At 35.8% G+C, this 14,044-nt stretch overlaps 1 protein-coding gene across 1 annotated transcript in view; it reads right to left on the reverse strand.

Annotated features, from left to right (window-relative positions):
* Positions 1-14,044, reverse strand: part of RSPO3 (R-spondin 3) — an 82,123-nt gene that overhangs the window by 43,043 nt on the left and 25,036 nt on the right. The window contains exons 2-4 of the mRNA XM_037843675.1: positions 7,807-7,998; positions 4,744-4,890; positions 336-533 (exon numbers count right to left, since the gene is read on the reverse strand). Coding sequence (XP_037699603.1) covers positions 336-533; positions 4,744-4,890; positions 7,807-7,998 — 537 coding nt within the window. The remainder of the gene's footprint in view (positions 1-335; positions 534-4,743; positions 4,891-7,806; positions 7,999-14,044) is intronic.

The following is a 14,044-nucleotide window of genomic DNA, read 5'->3' on the forward strand; positions in this document are numbered from 1 at the left end:
GACGTTGGGCCTTGTGTTTATGAGGCTTCTCCAAAGTTCTCTAGGAACTAGGAAGAAGGATGACAGGAATGATAATGGGCCAAATGCCTACAATGCTGCCCCATTGGTCAGATTTCAGTTAGTCCTCTTCTATTGTAGTTTAATGTTCTGTGATCTGGCTCCATTTTTTAAAACAACCAGATATATTCTGTAATTTTTCAGCTGACATATTCTTTGGTGCATACTTCACAGTGTTAGACACAAGTGATAATGCTGAATGGTTCCTAAGAAATAAAGTGAATTTCCCCCTAAATTATGAGGATTCAATCAAGCACATTTTGTTAATATGGTTGTACCTCGTTCTCCCTTCTGGCACTTCTTTCTTTGCACTGTACACTTTCTTGTCTCGCTGGTGGGTGGACACAGGTTACCCTTTGCTGAAGGATGCTGTATTATTTCTCGGACCCGTGTCTCAGTCCCTCTTTTGAAGCCACAGGTTTTTCCTTTCTTTGTGCATGGACTCCAAGCACTCCATTCACTGGCCTCACAGTGCACTGAAACAGATGAGCAGAAACAGCCTGAGCTGGCTCACAACCACTTCCACTGCTGTTAAAGAAATAAAAGGTTTGCCTCCATCCCTACTTGCCCAAATTCTGAGCAGACCAAAGTTGTGCAAGATGACTTCAAGATAAAACAAAGAGAAAGGGGGAGGAAGAACTAGAATTTTTTCAGTTTTTTAGTACTCACACTATCAGGAAAACTCATTCTTGCATTGTGCTTTCTTGTTATTCTAGATTGGATTAACCCAGTCATTAATATAATTACTTGCACAGTTGACCAATATTTTAGAATTTCCAGAGCACTGATACAATTATTGATTGAGCCTGACAAGAACTTGGTTGGAAGACACAATAGTTATAACCATGTTCTAGAGAACTGATTCTCAAAACTTTAAGATACATCAGATTTACCTGGAGGGCTTGCTAAAACACAATGCTGCAGTTGATGCACAGGGTTTCTGATCAAATGGTCTGGGATGGGGCCTGAGAAAATGCATTTCTAACAACCCAGGTGATGCTGATTTGCAGGTAGGGGAACACATTTTGAGAACCTCTGTGCTAGAGAATAATTGAGCACAAAAAGAACTAGGTCTTTGGCCTATAGCTCTTGCCTTTTCTACTTCCTGTGCTGTTCGGTATTTTTATATTATAATTTATTACTGGGTGCAGTTCTGGCAAATCAGTATATATTTTAAATGAATTCTGGATTGATTTTGGCAGATACATTGTTTCTAGAGTTAACTTGACTGAGTGATTTCCAAGATGAAGTGATATACTTTCCCTGAATCTTCTTTTGGAGATTGTTTTGTTATGTTTTGTTTGGTCTCTTGTCAATAATGGCTTTTCAAGGTCTTACAGCAGGAGATTGTTGCCCTTCTAATGAAAAGAAATATCTGTAAGGTGGGCTGTTCTTGAATATACGTCCATAAAACTTCCTAACTTAAAACATATAAAACAGCTTACAAATGTAACTCATTCAGATGCTCTGACTCTCTTTCCACAAAACAAAGGATTTCAGTAAACTTTCTTGCTGACTTCTGATGTCATGAATCTTATTTCAGAACAGAATGCTTTCAATCATAACAATCTCAAGAAAGATAACCTGAACATTTTAGAAATTTAAATCCATTTTACCATGCATCTTCAACATAATTTTTCAGTCACTTTCAGGTTTCTGAATGCAACACAGAGTTAAATGGAAGTGATTAGATAAGTGAATTTAATTTTCTATGAACTTAAATGAGCTTTATTGAGCTACTTTCAAAATAGACTTCATGCTCAATTATGCCATTATACTTTTGATTAAAGAACAGAGCAGCCAAATCACCTAATAATATCATGAGCTCTTTGCAGTTAAGGATCTATTTTCCAGCCCCCCATCCTGATCTCTATTATTTAAAAGTACTGTATCTTTAGCACATACAAATGAAAACACCTTGAAGAAAGCAAATGGAAAAAGAAAAATCACAGTTTGTGACCTGTCACTTTGTTCAGTATTTATTTAATGCCAGCTTTAAAAGGAATAAATTATAAACAATTAGAAAAAAATATATGATGTGGAAGTGGCCAGATTTTTGGTTCTCTTTCACCATAGCAAGAGTAGCCTAGGCAGAGGTATAAGTAGACTTCAGAAGACTAGGTTAAAAAAAAATTACAGCATAGGTAGTTATGAACCTAGATTCAGAAGATGAAGTTCTAAAACTGAAATTCTAATGACAATCTTAAATAATTTTTTGAAGAAGAGAAAAATATTCAAAACTAATTAGTTCAGGTAATCAAAACTCTCTAAGAAGATGAGATAGAGTCATAAAAGGAGAATTTTTCCAAGAGAAATACTATAGAATGAACCTATAATGTTAGTGTTCAAAAAATATTTCTGGAAATAATCAGAAACTTGAGAAAAATGCTAAAGACAGCAGTAAGAGTGATTTAAATTCTATTCAGGTATTACATTAACAATGTAGAGAAGGGGCACTACTTGGTTGAGAAGTAATTAAGAACACACAGATCTGCCCAATTTGTATATTTCTTCTATCTTCTGTATTAAGAAAAAATTTATCACTGGAAATCTTTAGCTCTCCACTAAAGGAGTAAATGTTTCACAAAAATAATAAGCTCCCTGTCCCTGGAAGTGGTCATGAGGTGGCTGATCGTCAGGCTGGGACGCTGTCAAAACGATTGGTGATTTAGGAGGAGAGTTGAACTGGATGTCCCATTAATAATGGCCTATAACACCGTTACTCTTTTGCTCTAATTCTTGTTGAGTGACTGCATGTTTCCATACAGAACATTGCAAGAGCATACCCCTTGCCACTCAGTGCTTGGAGCTGACATCTTCCCTTTGTGATTACTTGAGCAAGGCCAACTCCCCAAGAGGAGCAGTAAGGATGACCGAATGACAGTGGAGAAAGGAAGTAAATATTTGGGACACAAAGTGGAAGGAATGTGTTCTTTTATGGCAGTCTAATTTAACCCACAAACCACACGGAGTTGGATATACTGTGAAATAAGCCTTTGATCCCCCAGCTCCACATCAGGGCTGTATTTTCTCCATTTATGATCTTTCCTCTCAATTTAAAGTCTGAGGAGGAAACAAGAGATATGGTATAAATTTTAGTGAAGGGAGAGATCTATTCTCCAGGCTATCTGGTAAACCAGAATTGACACTTGCAATAGCTCACAGTGTCCCTTGGGATCTTCATTTTAGTCCTCTGGATTCTAGTTTTCCAATGGGTTAAAGGAACAAGTTGGTCCTATGCTAAAGGCCCATATTATAATGAAGCAGGTCTCTGAAAATCTGGAGCCAGCCCACACACATGAACGGCGTAGAAACTGTAGGCCAGACAACAAATAATGGGACACAGCCTGCATGGAACAACCAAGAGATATCCCAGAACAAAAATTGCTAATGTGAGCTACTACTCTAGCCTAGGCCATTTGTACCTGTTACATGGCCTTTAGACTAACTCCTATTCTAAAATACATATATAAACTTCCTAATCATAAATATCTTGGAAAATAATCTTATCCTCCATATAGAATAAATTCCAGAAAGCTTTAAAAGGTTAATTTCTCAGCAGTACCAAGGCAAGCTAAAGGTACTCTTTGATAGGAAAAATGAATTCACTGAAGATAATGGCCTTTCAAAGACTGAATGCTGCACTTCAACAACTAAGAAAATCTGACATATATCCCTTTTTGGGGGCAGAGAATTACCACAAACTTTCTGCAACTCATCCTAACATTCTGTCCCTGAACATTCCACAGAAGTGCTTTCTGTATTTTCCACTGTTTGGAACATGTTACCTCTAATCTTTAGTCCTCAGGAATTACAAAGAGATGAACTCCAAGTCCTTTCTCATGTACCTTTCTCCCTATTTCTAAGTTGTTTTTCTGTATTTTTATTGACCAAAGGAAAATACTTAACCATCCTGAGACTTGTGCTGTTTCAGGATTGTTGTTTCCCAGATGCTTCTGAAACTATCTTTAAAATATCATCTATTTCATCCAGAATTCTGTTTAAAAATAAAAGTTCCATGGTGGACTGGAACAGCTAATTCACCACTTCAGGATTGTTACTCCAGTCCTTTAGATTCAAAAGGTTCTGTACAGTGGGCACTAGAGGGGAGCCCTGGAGACTATCTTGTACTGAATCAGGAGGGCACTTGTGTTCATGTGCCAACAGTGGCCAGCTTCAATGGTTCTTGTAGTTTTCGCCTAGGGGATTTTGAGATTCAGTATGCTGTTTTCCCATTTGGGTTAGCATCTGCTCCCCAAGTGTTCATCAAACTCAGTGGCTGTAGTAGCTGTACAGCATTTAAAAGGGGGAAAATACAGCCTGACAGTGATCCCTTATTTAGCAAACAACTTGTCTGAGTGATCTTTCCTCCAGGAAACTCAGCCTGCAATTAAGCGGATTCTCCGGCAAGTGCAGGAGAATGAAACTTTCTCATTCTGTTAGTTTCAGTAAGTCTCAAATGCTCTCTTTCTTGTTTCTGAATACCTGTGCAACCAGAACATTTCAGGAAAGCAGTGAGAGAGAGAAAAAAGTGAGATTTTTAACAATATCAGGTCTAATTCCCTAGGTCTTCCCTGGGTGCCACAGATTCTTGGGAAATAAGACTTTGAGAACCCCCTCCATGGAGACTGACAGTATCATCTGAGGTGCTTCTCCTCCATTGTAAATCTCAGTGTTTCTCCTCACCAATACTGATGCATTCCATGGTATGGTTGTTGGCTTCCAACCCTTCTGGGCAGTTGTCAAGGCACTTTCCAAGGTGTAAGTAGAATCCACTTTTACACTTTGTACAGAAATTTTTGTTGAAACAGGTATCACAGTCAGCTTTGCATTCTGAAAGAGAAGAAAGAAAAGGAAACGATGCTTTTATTATCTTCACTTAACTATCACTGGTCCAGTTCTGCAGCCTTCCAACATAGGCACATGTGACTTCTTCATCAAATATTTGGGGTTCATAATTACTTTGCCAAGCTGAATTAGTGATTATTTCACAGTCATTCATTGATGTACATCAGTGAATGATGCCTAAGCATTTGCCTGATTCCCTTATGGATTTTTTTTTTTTTTTTTTTTTTTTTGGCAGTAAGTCTACTGTCAAGAATGTTTATAAGACAAAGTATTTATTTATATTAAGTGATAGTGAAAATGTTTCATGAGAATATTAATAAAATGTATTGGGACATTGCCATCATGCTGTTCTTGAGGTTTATTCATTCATTCAACAAATATTTGATTGCCTGCTATGTGCCAGGTTCTAGGCATTGGGTTGACAGCAGTATGCAAGAGAATAAGGTACAGATTTCATAAAGTTTACGTTCTAGGAGGGGAGACACAATAAACAATAACAAGACCTTTGTATGGTGCTTACTATAAGCCAGGCCCTGATACAAGGGTTTTATGCATATTAAGTCATTTAAACCTTACAATAATGCAATGAAGGAGTGCCTTATTATGATTTCCATTTTACAGATAAGGAAACTGAGGCCCAGAAAGTTTATGTAACTAGCTCAAGTTTACAGAGCAGACTGGTTTTTGAAACCAGGCAGTCTGGTTCCAGAGCAATGAGCACTCTGGCCAGGATAGCGGGCAGGGAGGTGGGGAAGGAAAAGGATATGGAGAATGACTGATGTGGGAAAGAGCTTGGTGATTTTGGAAAAGATGGTCCAGGAATGCCTCTCTGTAGAAGTGACTATCAGAAAATCTTGAATGACACAAGACAGCCAGCCATGCAGAGGTGTGGGGAAATAATATGGAAGAGCAAGTATGGAGCAGTAATTGCAAAGACCTTGAGGTGGAAAGATCTGATAAGAAGGCCAATGGATGCAAAGTGATAGGAGTGGTAAGAGGTGAGTTTGGAAGAGTAGGCAGGGCCACAAGTGGTATTTGGACAGAAGAGTGAAGTGTTCTAAATTACAGTTTTGAAAGGCCACTCTACCTGTAGCATGGAGAATAGACTTTTAGGGGTGCAGATGAGAAGTGATTAAGAGAGCTTAGACTAGATTGGAAGCAGGGGAGTAGGTAAGACTGGTTGTCAAACAGTGGAGCTGAGATAGGGAAAACTACTGGGGATGGGGAGTGGGTAATCCCATCTAAAATAGTTACAGGTAACAGGAAGTCCTTGGCATTTACCTAACTCAAGAACATAATATATAGTTCTTAACCAACAAATCTTATTCAGGAAAATAATTTATAATTAAGTGCTATCAAAAAATAAAATAGTTCCTTTTTACTTTTTTGGCTGATAATTCTCTTTTTGCTAAAAAATCATATTTTCATTTTATCTTCTATGAAGACAAGCACCAAATCAAAACGAGATTTTTTTGGACACCGTATTAATAACATTTAATAAAGATACATTTTAGTTCTTGTTTCATGTGCTTATGTTAATTTCTGTCTCGGAGTTGTATTTTGAGCAAATGTGGCTTATATTATTTTACCCTTAAAATGCTAAAATGTAGTTTCCATAGTGCACCTTTCTAGATAAATGTGTAGAAAATAGAAAGAATAAAATTGCATGAATGCTATGTTTACCCATGTGCTTAATGTATTTTTCCAAAAGAAGACTTGGAAATACTCAGTAGAAAATGCTGTCATTCTACAAACCCTTACTTTATAAAATGTCTTAGACATAAAAGAAATGAAATTAGAAAATTGAAGTAACAATATTCTACTTTATTTTATTCAATTACTTTAAACATTAAAAAGTAATTAAGGATGATATTTATTTTCTATTTGTGACAATAATATTCATTTCATATTAATCTTCACTCTCATAGTTCAACATTTTTTCCTCCAAAGGTTTGAAATTGAGGCATGAAATTCCAAATTCTTTTATTCCTAAAAATGCTCCAAAATCCATTCACCTGAAAAATCATACAAAAAAATGGATTCTAAAATTTGGCTACCAGATTATACTCAAACTAAAAATATAATCTCAAATATATAAGTGTTCAGTTTATAGTAAAATTTTAAGTTTCAATAAAATCTAAGAGTTAATGGGGCAGCATTTTCTTTAAGATTGAAAATTTAGAAAGCGCAGAAACTGGAGATAATAATTCTCATTATGTCTCATTATATTTACCAGTTACATTTTTAATCAAGCAGCTAATGAAGCACCTTCTTACTCCTAATTCCTGTTGTAAGTGGTGGTATGTACCATGATGAGAGGAAATTATTACAAAGATGGCAGCCTGAAGATTGTAGCTTATCTATTCTAGTAGAGTAAGAGACACTAACTAGGAAATGTCATAGGTTCTCTATCCATGAGAGACCTCTGGTCTACATGTTATTGGCCTACAAAAAAAACTCTTCATTTATTGGAATTGGGAGCTGTCATTAAGTAGAAACAAATGGAATCATTTATTTGTTGGTAAACAAATGTTTCAGTGGCTATATTGAAATTCTTCTTGAACTCATGATTGATGAAATGTTTCTTCAAGTCCTTGACTGCTTGGATTGTCATGATGGTAATGGAAACTCAGATGGAATCAATTCTTGCAGTACTTTTGTGTAGGTTCACTGAGTAATAATAGTGTTCTCAGCTTTTGCTTTTACAATTAAAAATAAAAATGCATAAGTGGCGAAAATGTTCCTACACTCAGGGCTAAAATCCAAGGGTGGTTTAGCCTAATGAATGGCTAAACATTATTATTTACTTAACATGGAATATCACAAATATGTCAGAGGCCATTCCAATCTGGACAAGTTCCCAAGGATGAGCTAAAAACATAATTTCATGTAGGCACTTACTTGTACATTTATTTATATCTGGATATCGAGTTCCATAATATCCACTTGGACATGAAGAGAGACACACTCCAATCTGCTTCATGCCAATTCTTTCCAGAACAAAAAATAGTCTGGGCTTACATGACAAACATCCATTGTAATCTGAACATGTCGCACACCCTCCTTGGCAGCCTTGACTAACATTAGGATGCACTGGGGAGACAAATGTAGAAAAGACAAAGGTTAAACCATAGACATAGAAGTTAAACAACATTCTCTGGGCAGGATATATATATACACATATATATATATATGTATATACTTATATATATATACACACATATATATGTATATACTTATATGTATACTTACATATATCTATCTCTCTATATATATTTTAATCAGTTTTCAATTTGGTGGCAATGGGTGTATGAAGTGAGACTTTCTCCTGTCTTTCTTGGTGATCTTTTAATACATATACTATTTTAAATTTCAAATTTCTTAAAATTTAAGCTTTTGAAAAGGTAAATTGCCTCAAATTATTTGCATGTATAGAGAAAATATCCTCATCGAACTAGCACTCTGGGAGATTGAAGACTGGGTAATTTGTACTCATTTACACACTGAAAATAATAGACATTAGTCAAGCACTTCATTTATCTGATGGATTATTATCACATTCTCAAATTTCTTTGGCAAAGATGACAACACACACTGGGGTTTAACTCTACTGAGGACACTAAGTTCTAGGATAATTTTTTTTCAGTTATGTTCTACTAAAGAACACAATTTTACCCTGATCCAAAGGAAATTGATCCTGAAGTGATTTTGCTATTCTGCCCCCACCTAATGCTTTCCTGAAATATTCCTTCTCGCATGAGTTTAACATTTATCAATTAAAACCTGATATAATTGTGAAAATGTGATATTTATCTTACCAGTATTTCCATGTGGATCATGTGTGAGTATTTATAATAATTTATTTTCAATTTTTTATCTTTTTGGAGAGAAGTCTTATCATTCATCTACTTGGCTGAAAGGTGTATTTGGTGAGGACATAGCAAATCCACCCTAAGAACTACTATTACATCTATTCCTGACAATTCCAAGGTTTCCAAGAATCACAGATGTGTGAAGTGAGGCAGTTCATTAGCAAGTATGAACAAATATATGTAAACATTTGGGAGATTTATGTTTACTTGAAATCTCTGTAACCTTAAATGTGCTTACAACTATTATCTGGCCATCATCATCTATGCATGAGCTGGTAGAAAACTCCTCAAAAAGATGTCTCTCTCATTTGGTTGGTGTTGGGGTGATTTCCTTTCCTAATGCAATCTCTATTCAAATACAATATTATTGAATATTTTCTCAGGAATCCAGAAGGGAAAATCATGACCCTTTGAGAAGCAAAGGCTGGCTCATGGGAGACTAAAGATGTCCTAGAGCGTATCTGATATTTTTGTTACTAGTGGGAGAGATAAAATCTGGTGGATCTCGCCCCTATTAACTCTGTTGTCACAATGATGTGTGGCTATTACTAAGTTCTTTACCACAAAATCAAATCCCGCCAGGTTTAGGTGGAAGGGCAACCCATAGACCCAACAGCCTTTCCACAGGGGCACACGGGTTAGCTCCTGAGAGGTCACTTTGTTTATTTACAAAGACATTTTGTAAATAAATTGAGGAAATGTGTGTGTGTGGGTGGGAGTGGGGGGAGGAGAGATTGTTTTCCTGTACATGCTCCTCCATGGGTGGGGCAGTCATATAAACTGGCACAGGAGGTTCAGGCATTACAGGACCTGGGGGACTTGTAAGTGAAAACTGTTTTCCAAGTCACAGGGCCATTTTTCATGCCAATAACATGGAGACTTACAGAAAATGTGGACATATTTTAAAATGGGCGAGACCATATGAGGAAAGGGGTGAAGACAGCACTGCATGACCAGAATCTAATTAACCCATTTCAAGAAGCCGGAGGGGTAGGTAACAACCTGCAAAACCTTGTTATAAGAATTGTTTATGGAAAAGTGGACCCTGACTTGAAAGAAAATTGCTCCAAGCTCAGGGCACTAAGTGACTCTGGGTTTAATGAAGATGGATCTGACAGATCCATGTCCAATTTATCTGTCTCTGAAATGTGACTGCTAAAAAGAAAGAGACAAATGTAATTTTAAGTACCCTAGTAGTTTTGTTAATTATGATATAACATCAAATTGATCAGGTATGGGATAAATGTAAGTCACACGTTTAGAGCCTCAAAAATTGACATGCTTAAAAATAAATTTCATTAAAAATTTGGGTTTTAAAGGTATAGAAAACTCTCCAGAAGAGAGCTCTGTATGGGTCTCATGATTAGTAACAACTTTAACTGAAATTATCAGATGTACCAAAGAAAATTCCTCAATTTCTTTTATCTCTAAAATTTGTACTGATAAAATATAGCACAGCCAACTCACATATTATGTTATAATCATTCTTTTTGCTAGTATGTTTTTCTCATGTTGCCTTTTGAGACAAAGATTTTGGGGGAAGAATATTATTGCTCTAACTTTCGAGGAAAATTTCTGTTTAGTATATTTTTTTAATCCTGGATTTTGAATTCGGGCAAGTACAAATTATGACAAACTTTATTTGTTTAGGAAGGTTTAAACAATATGCTGTGACACGTGAGATAAACTGAGACTATGAAGCTCATATTCTATAATCCTAGGTATTTTTTATGGTTGGGTAAGGTAGTGATTATTTTCTTGAATGCTGTAGAAGGATCACTCAAATTATGCAGCTGGTATTACACAACTAGTTACAAATTTCCCACATTTCATCTTAAGGCCAGAGCTTTTACTTTTTATATGGAAACCACAGAAAACTTTGGTCTGGATTGACTGTCATAACCCTCTCAGCTCTAAAATCTTAAGATTCTAAGGCAGAAAATAGAATTTCATATTTTCATGCTTCTTTCTTTTTTTTTCCCGCATACTAATAATAACCTTATTTTGCATTTCTGGATCACTTTTTTCAAGTAACCCTTGTTTTTATTGTTTTATATGACCCATGGAGGTGATGGGGGAGGAGAGGGCTAGGTTGGGGAGGCTTCATGAAATAACCAACATTTGAACATAATCTTGGAAAATGAGCTGGAGTTCATTAAAAGATAAGTGGCCATTGTGGGCTAGAGGAGAAAACACCCCAAATATCTCAGTCTAGAAGGAGATTGGCATGAGTTCAAGGTGACTGAGGCATAAATAGTGGTTAATGGAGGAAGGAAGAATATCAAGAAGATTGGAAGTACAGGGTATGTCTAGATTAGGAAGTCCTTTGTGTGCTGTGCCAAATTACTCTGTAGACATGGAGGGTCTCAATCTGGGAAGTGTTATGATCAGGTTTGTATTAGAAAGGTAATTTCCCTGTCAGTAGGCATGGAAACTAACGCAGTGGTTGAGGAGGGAGGCTGATGATGGCTTAAAATACAGCAGAGGCAGCGTGATATGGTGAGGAAGGCATGCATGTCCCAAGGATACTTAGGAGTTGGAATTGATCAAATGTAGTGACCAACTGGATGTGCAGGGAGCCATAAAGAGGATTTGAAAAGATATGTTTCCAGTTCCAGCTGGAGAATATAGAAAGGAGGGGTTGGAGAGGGAGCAAAAGACTGCAGTTGGAGGGTTGGGGCAAGAAGCATAGAATAAACATGGCTTGGGATCATTTTTTAACGAGATTTTATGAAATAGCCAGAAACTGAAGCTTATTAGATGGAATTGAAGATTGGGGAGGGGACTGGACATGGGTTTGTGAATCTCTGGTGGTAGCTACTTAATTACAGGAGGCATCTTAAAAGAGGGAGAAACTAAAGGATTCTAGTAAAGGGAAACATAGTTCGAAATAAGGGACATTAGTAAGAGAAAAGGTGATTTTAACAACACTTTATATTTCTATATCACTTTTGCTTTTAATGCATGCATCTCATAGACTCTGTGGTAACTGTTCTGTGATGTGGGTAAAGATAGAAACTGTCATAATTACTTATTTTGAAGCCCCAAAGTAAGTCTGAAACAAATGCTATCAACCACCAGACAAGTAATGAGTTTGGATCAAAGGTTAGATAGAACCTATACCTTTGGTATCTGGTACAGATCTCTGTTTATATAAGTAAACTTTAGACGTGTAACAAGAAAATGGGTAAAATTCACAGTAATTTTAAATTGGAAATTTTGGATCACAAATGCATCACATACCAGTAGAAAGTGTGTTTTCCCCCTAAAATTGAGAAATAGGGGAGCAGTTTTTCTTAATTTATTCATGAAGTTTAAGTATATGAAAAGAGTAAATGTTAATGCATAACTTAAACCAATTTGCAGTGTCTGAACTGTCAACATGCCCTGAGTAAGTGAATTCAATTTCTCTGTTAAAGAAACCTTCCCACTATCACTCTATTTGATAACCTTCAACTTGTAATGCTTAACTGATGCAACAATTCCTAAGGGACTTGCTATTGTCATAAGAGTCAATTCAACTTCTTTGATAAAACAGCCAGAACATACTGTTTTAAATGGTAAGATAGCATTTGGTAAAAACACAACCTTCGGCTATTTATTTTCAGTGTTTACTACATACCAAACTGATTGCAGTATTGGAAACTAAGTTCTGCTTCTGTAACAATTTAAGTGACGCTTCAAGGAATTGCTTTAATTTAATCTCCTTCTAAAGCTCAATTGCAAACTACTATGTCTATTGTAAATTGCTATGTGGAAGAAATCCATTATTGCATGCTGTTGATTACCTCTGATGGCCATTTATTTGTGGCTAGAAAGTTTCCAGAAATACAAAATTTTATAGACTTTAGCTTTATAAAACAGGTTTGACTGAGTTCAAAGGAAGTGCCATGTATGTGAAAGTAACTTGTGGATTTTATAATTTAGATCATTAAAAATAACAGATTCACAAATTAGGTAATAGTTATTTTCAACCAATAAAACTTATACAGGTTCTCCATGAAGTATCCTTGTCTTCACAAAATTCATCTCCTGCTGTTCTCTATGCAGTGGCCTTAACAAACAAGTAGAAACCTGTAATCAAAGTCAATTTTACATCTTTCCTTTCCCCCACACCTTCTCCTTTTACAAGGATGTGCACATTGAATGTAAGCCTCTTGAGGGCAGGCATTTGGTTGGTATTGATAATTTCTTGATAATTTTCTTGATAATTCTCAGTCCCCACACAGGGCTGGTTGCTTATTGTATAGGTACTCAAAAAAGAAAGAGTTTTGCTTATTGAATGAATGGAAGCAATAAATACAAAGGATAAGCTATTTATTTGAGTTTTAAAACAATAATAAAGATGTTAAGGCAGTAAATATTTGACAGAAAATATTTATAATAATTGATTTTAAGGGGACTGTGGCTGTGAACATCTGGCAATGGAATGAACTTCAAAATCATATACATTTTGAGATATTATTTATCATGTAAATCATTAAAATGAAATAAGGGAAGCTTTTCTAGGTACCATTACTTCAATAATCCATTCACCAAGAGAAAATGCAGTCTCTTGGGTTTTTTTTTTTTTTTTTTTTTTTTTTTTGCTTAACTTAAGGCAGCACATTTTGATCATATCTTGGGCTTCATTGTTATGGAGTCATATTTTAGTTTAGAGTAATGTTATGGTCACTGAAAATTAAGAGATATTTCATGGTTCCTTTGGAATGCTTGGCAATGCTCACTTTAAGAAAAATCTTATGTTAAAAAATTTGAATGCTTGGCAGTCTACTTCAAATTCTGTTGGTTGACCCAAGAAAATATTGAGCTTCAATGTTTCTTAAACTAAAGCTTCCAAGTTATAAAAGCAGAGCTGACAATGGCTAAGCCCCTACAACCATTTGGGCAATTTGGAGGAGTTAGGTCTAGACAGTAAGACATGTACAGAAGCTTTTCTGAATGAATAGATAACTTATTGGGATACAACACTCCTTTACATTCTCAAATGATGATATCTGAATGAACCGAGGTCTATTCATGGTCCTTCAGTATTATTCTTGATTAATAATAATTTGTTGAAAGAGCTATATATATTTATGCATACAAACATATATAGATCTTACTATATTTGAAATGCTGGCTATTATCTGATGGCTTTAACATTTCAACATGCCAATGTTATCATGAAATGAATTGAAATTCACCAATGCTATTTGTATATATATATAATGTGTGTGTGTGTGTGTAGATGCACATGTATTCTATTTGGTCTTTGGTCAAAGTCA

Source organism: Choloepus didactylus, chromosome 7 (assembly GCF_015220235.1).
Source record: "Choloepus didactylus isolate mChoDid1 chromosome 7, mChoDid1.pri, whole genome shotgun sequence".
Taxonomy (NCBI): Eukaryota; Metazoa; Chordata; class Mammalia; order Pilosa; family Megalonychidae; genus Choloepus; species Choloepus didactylus.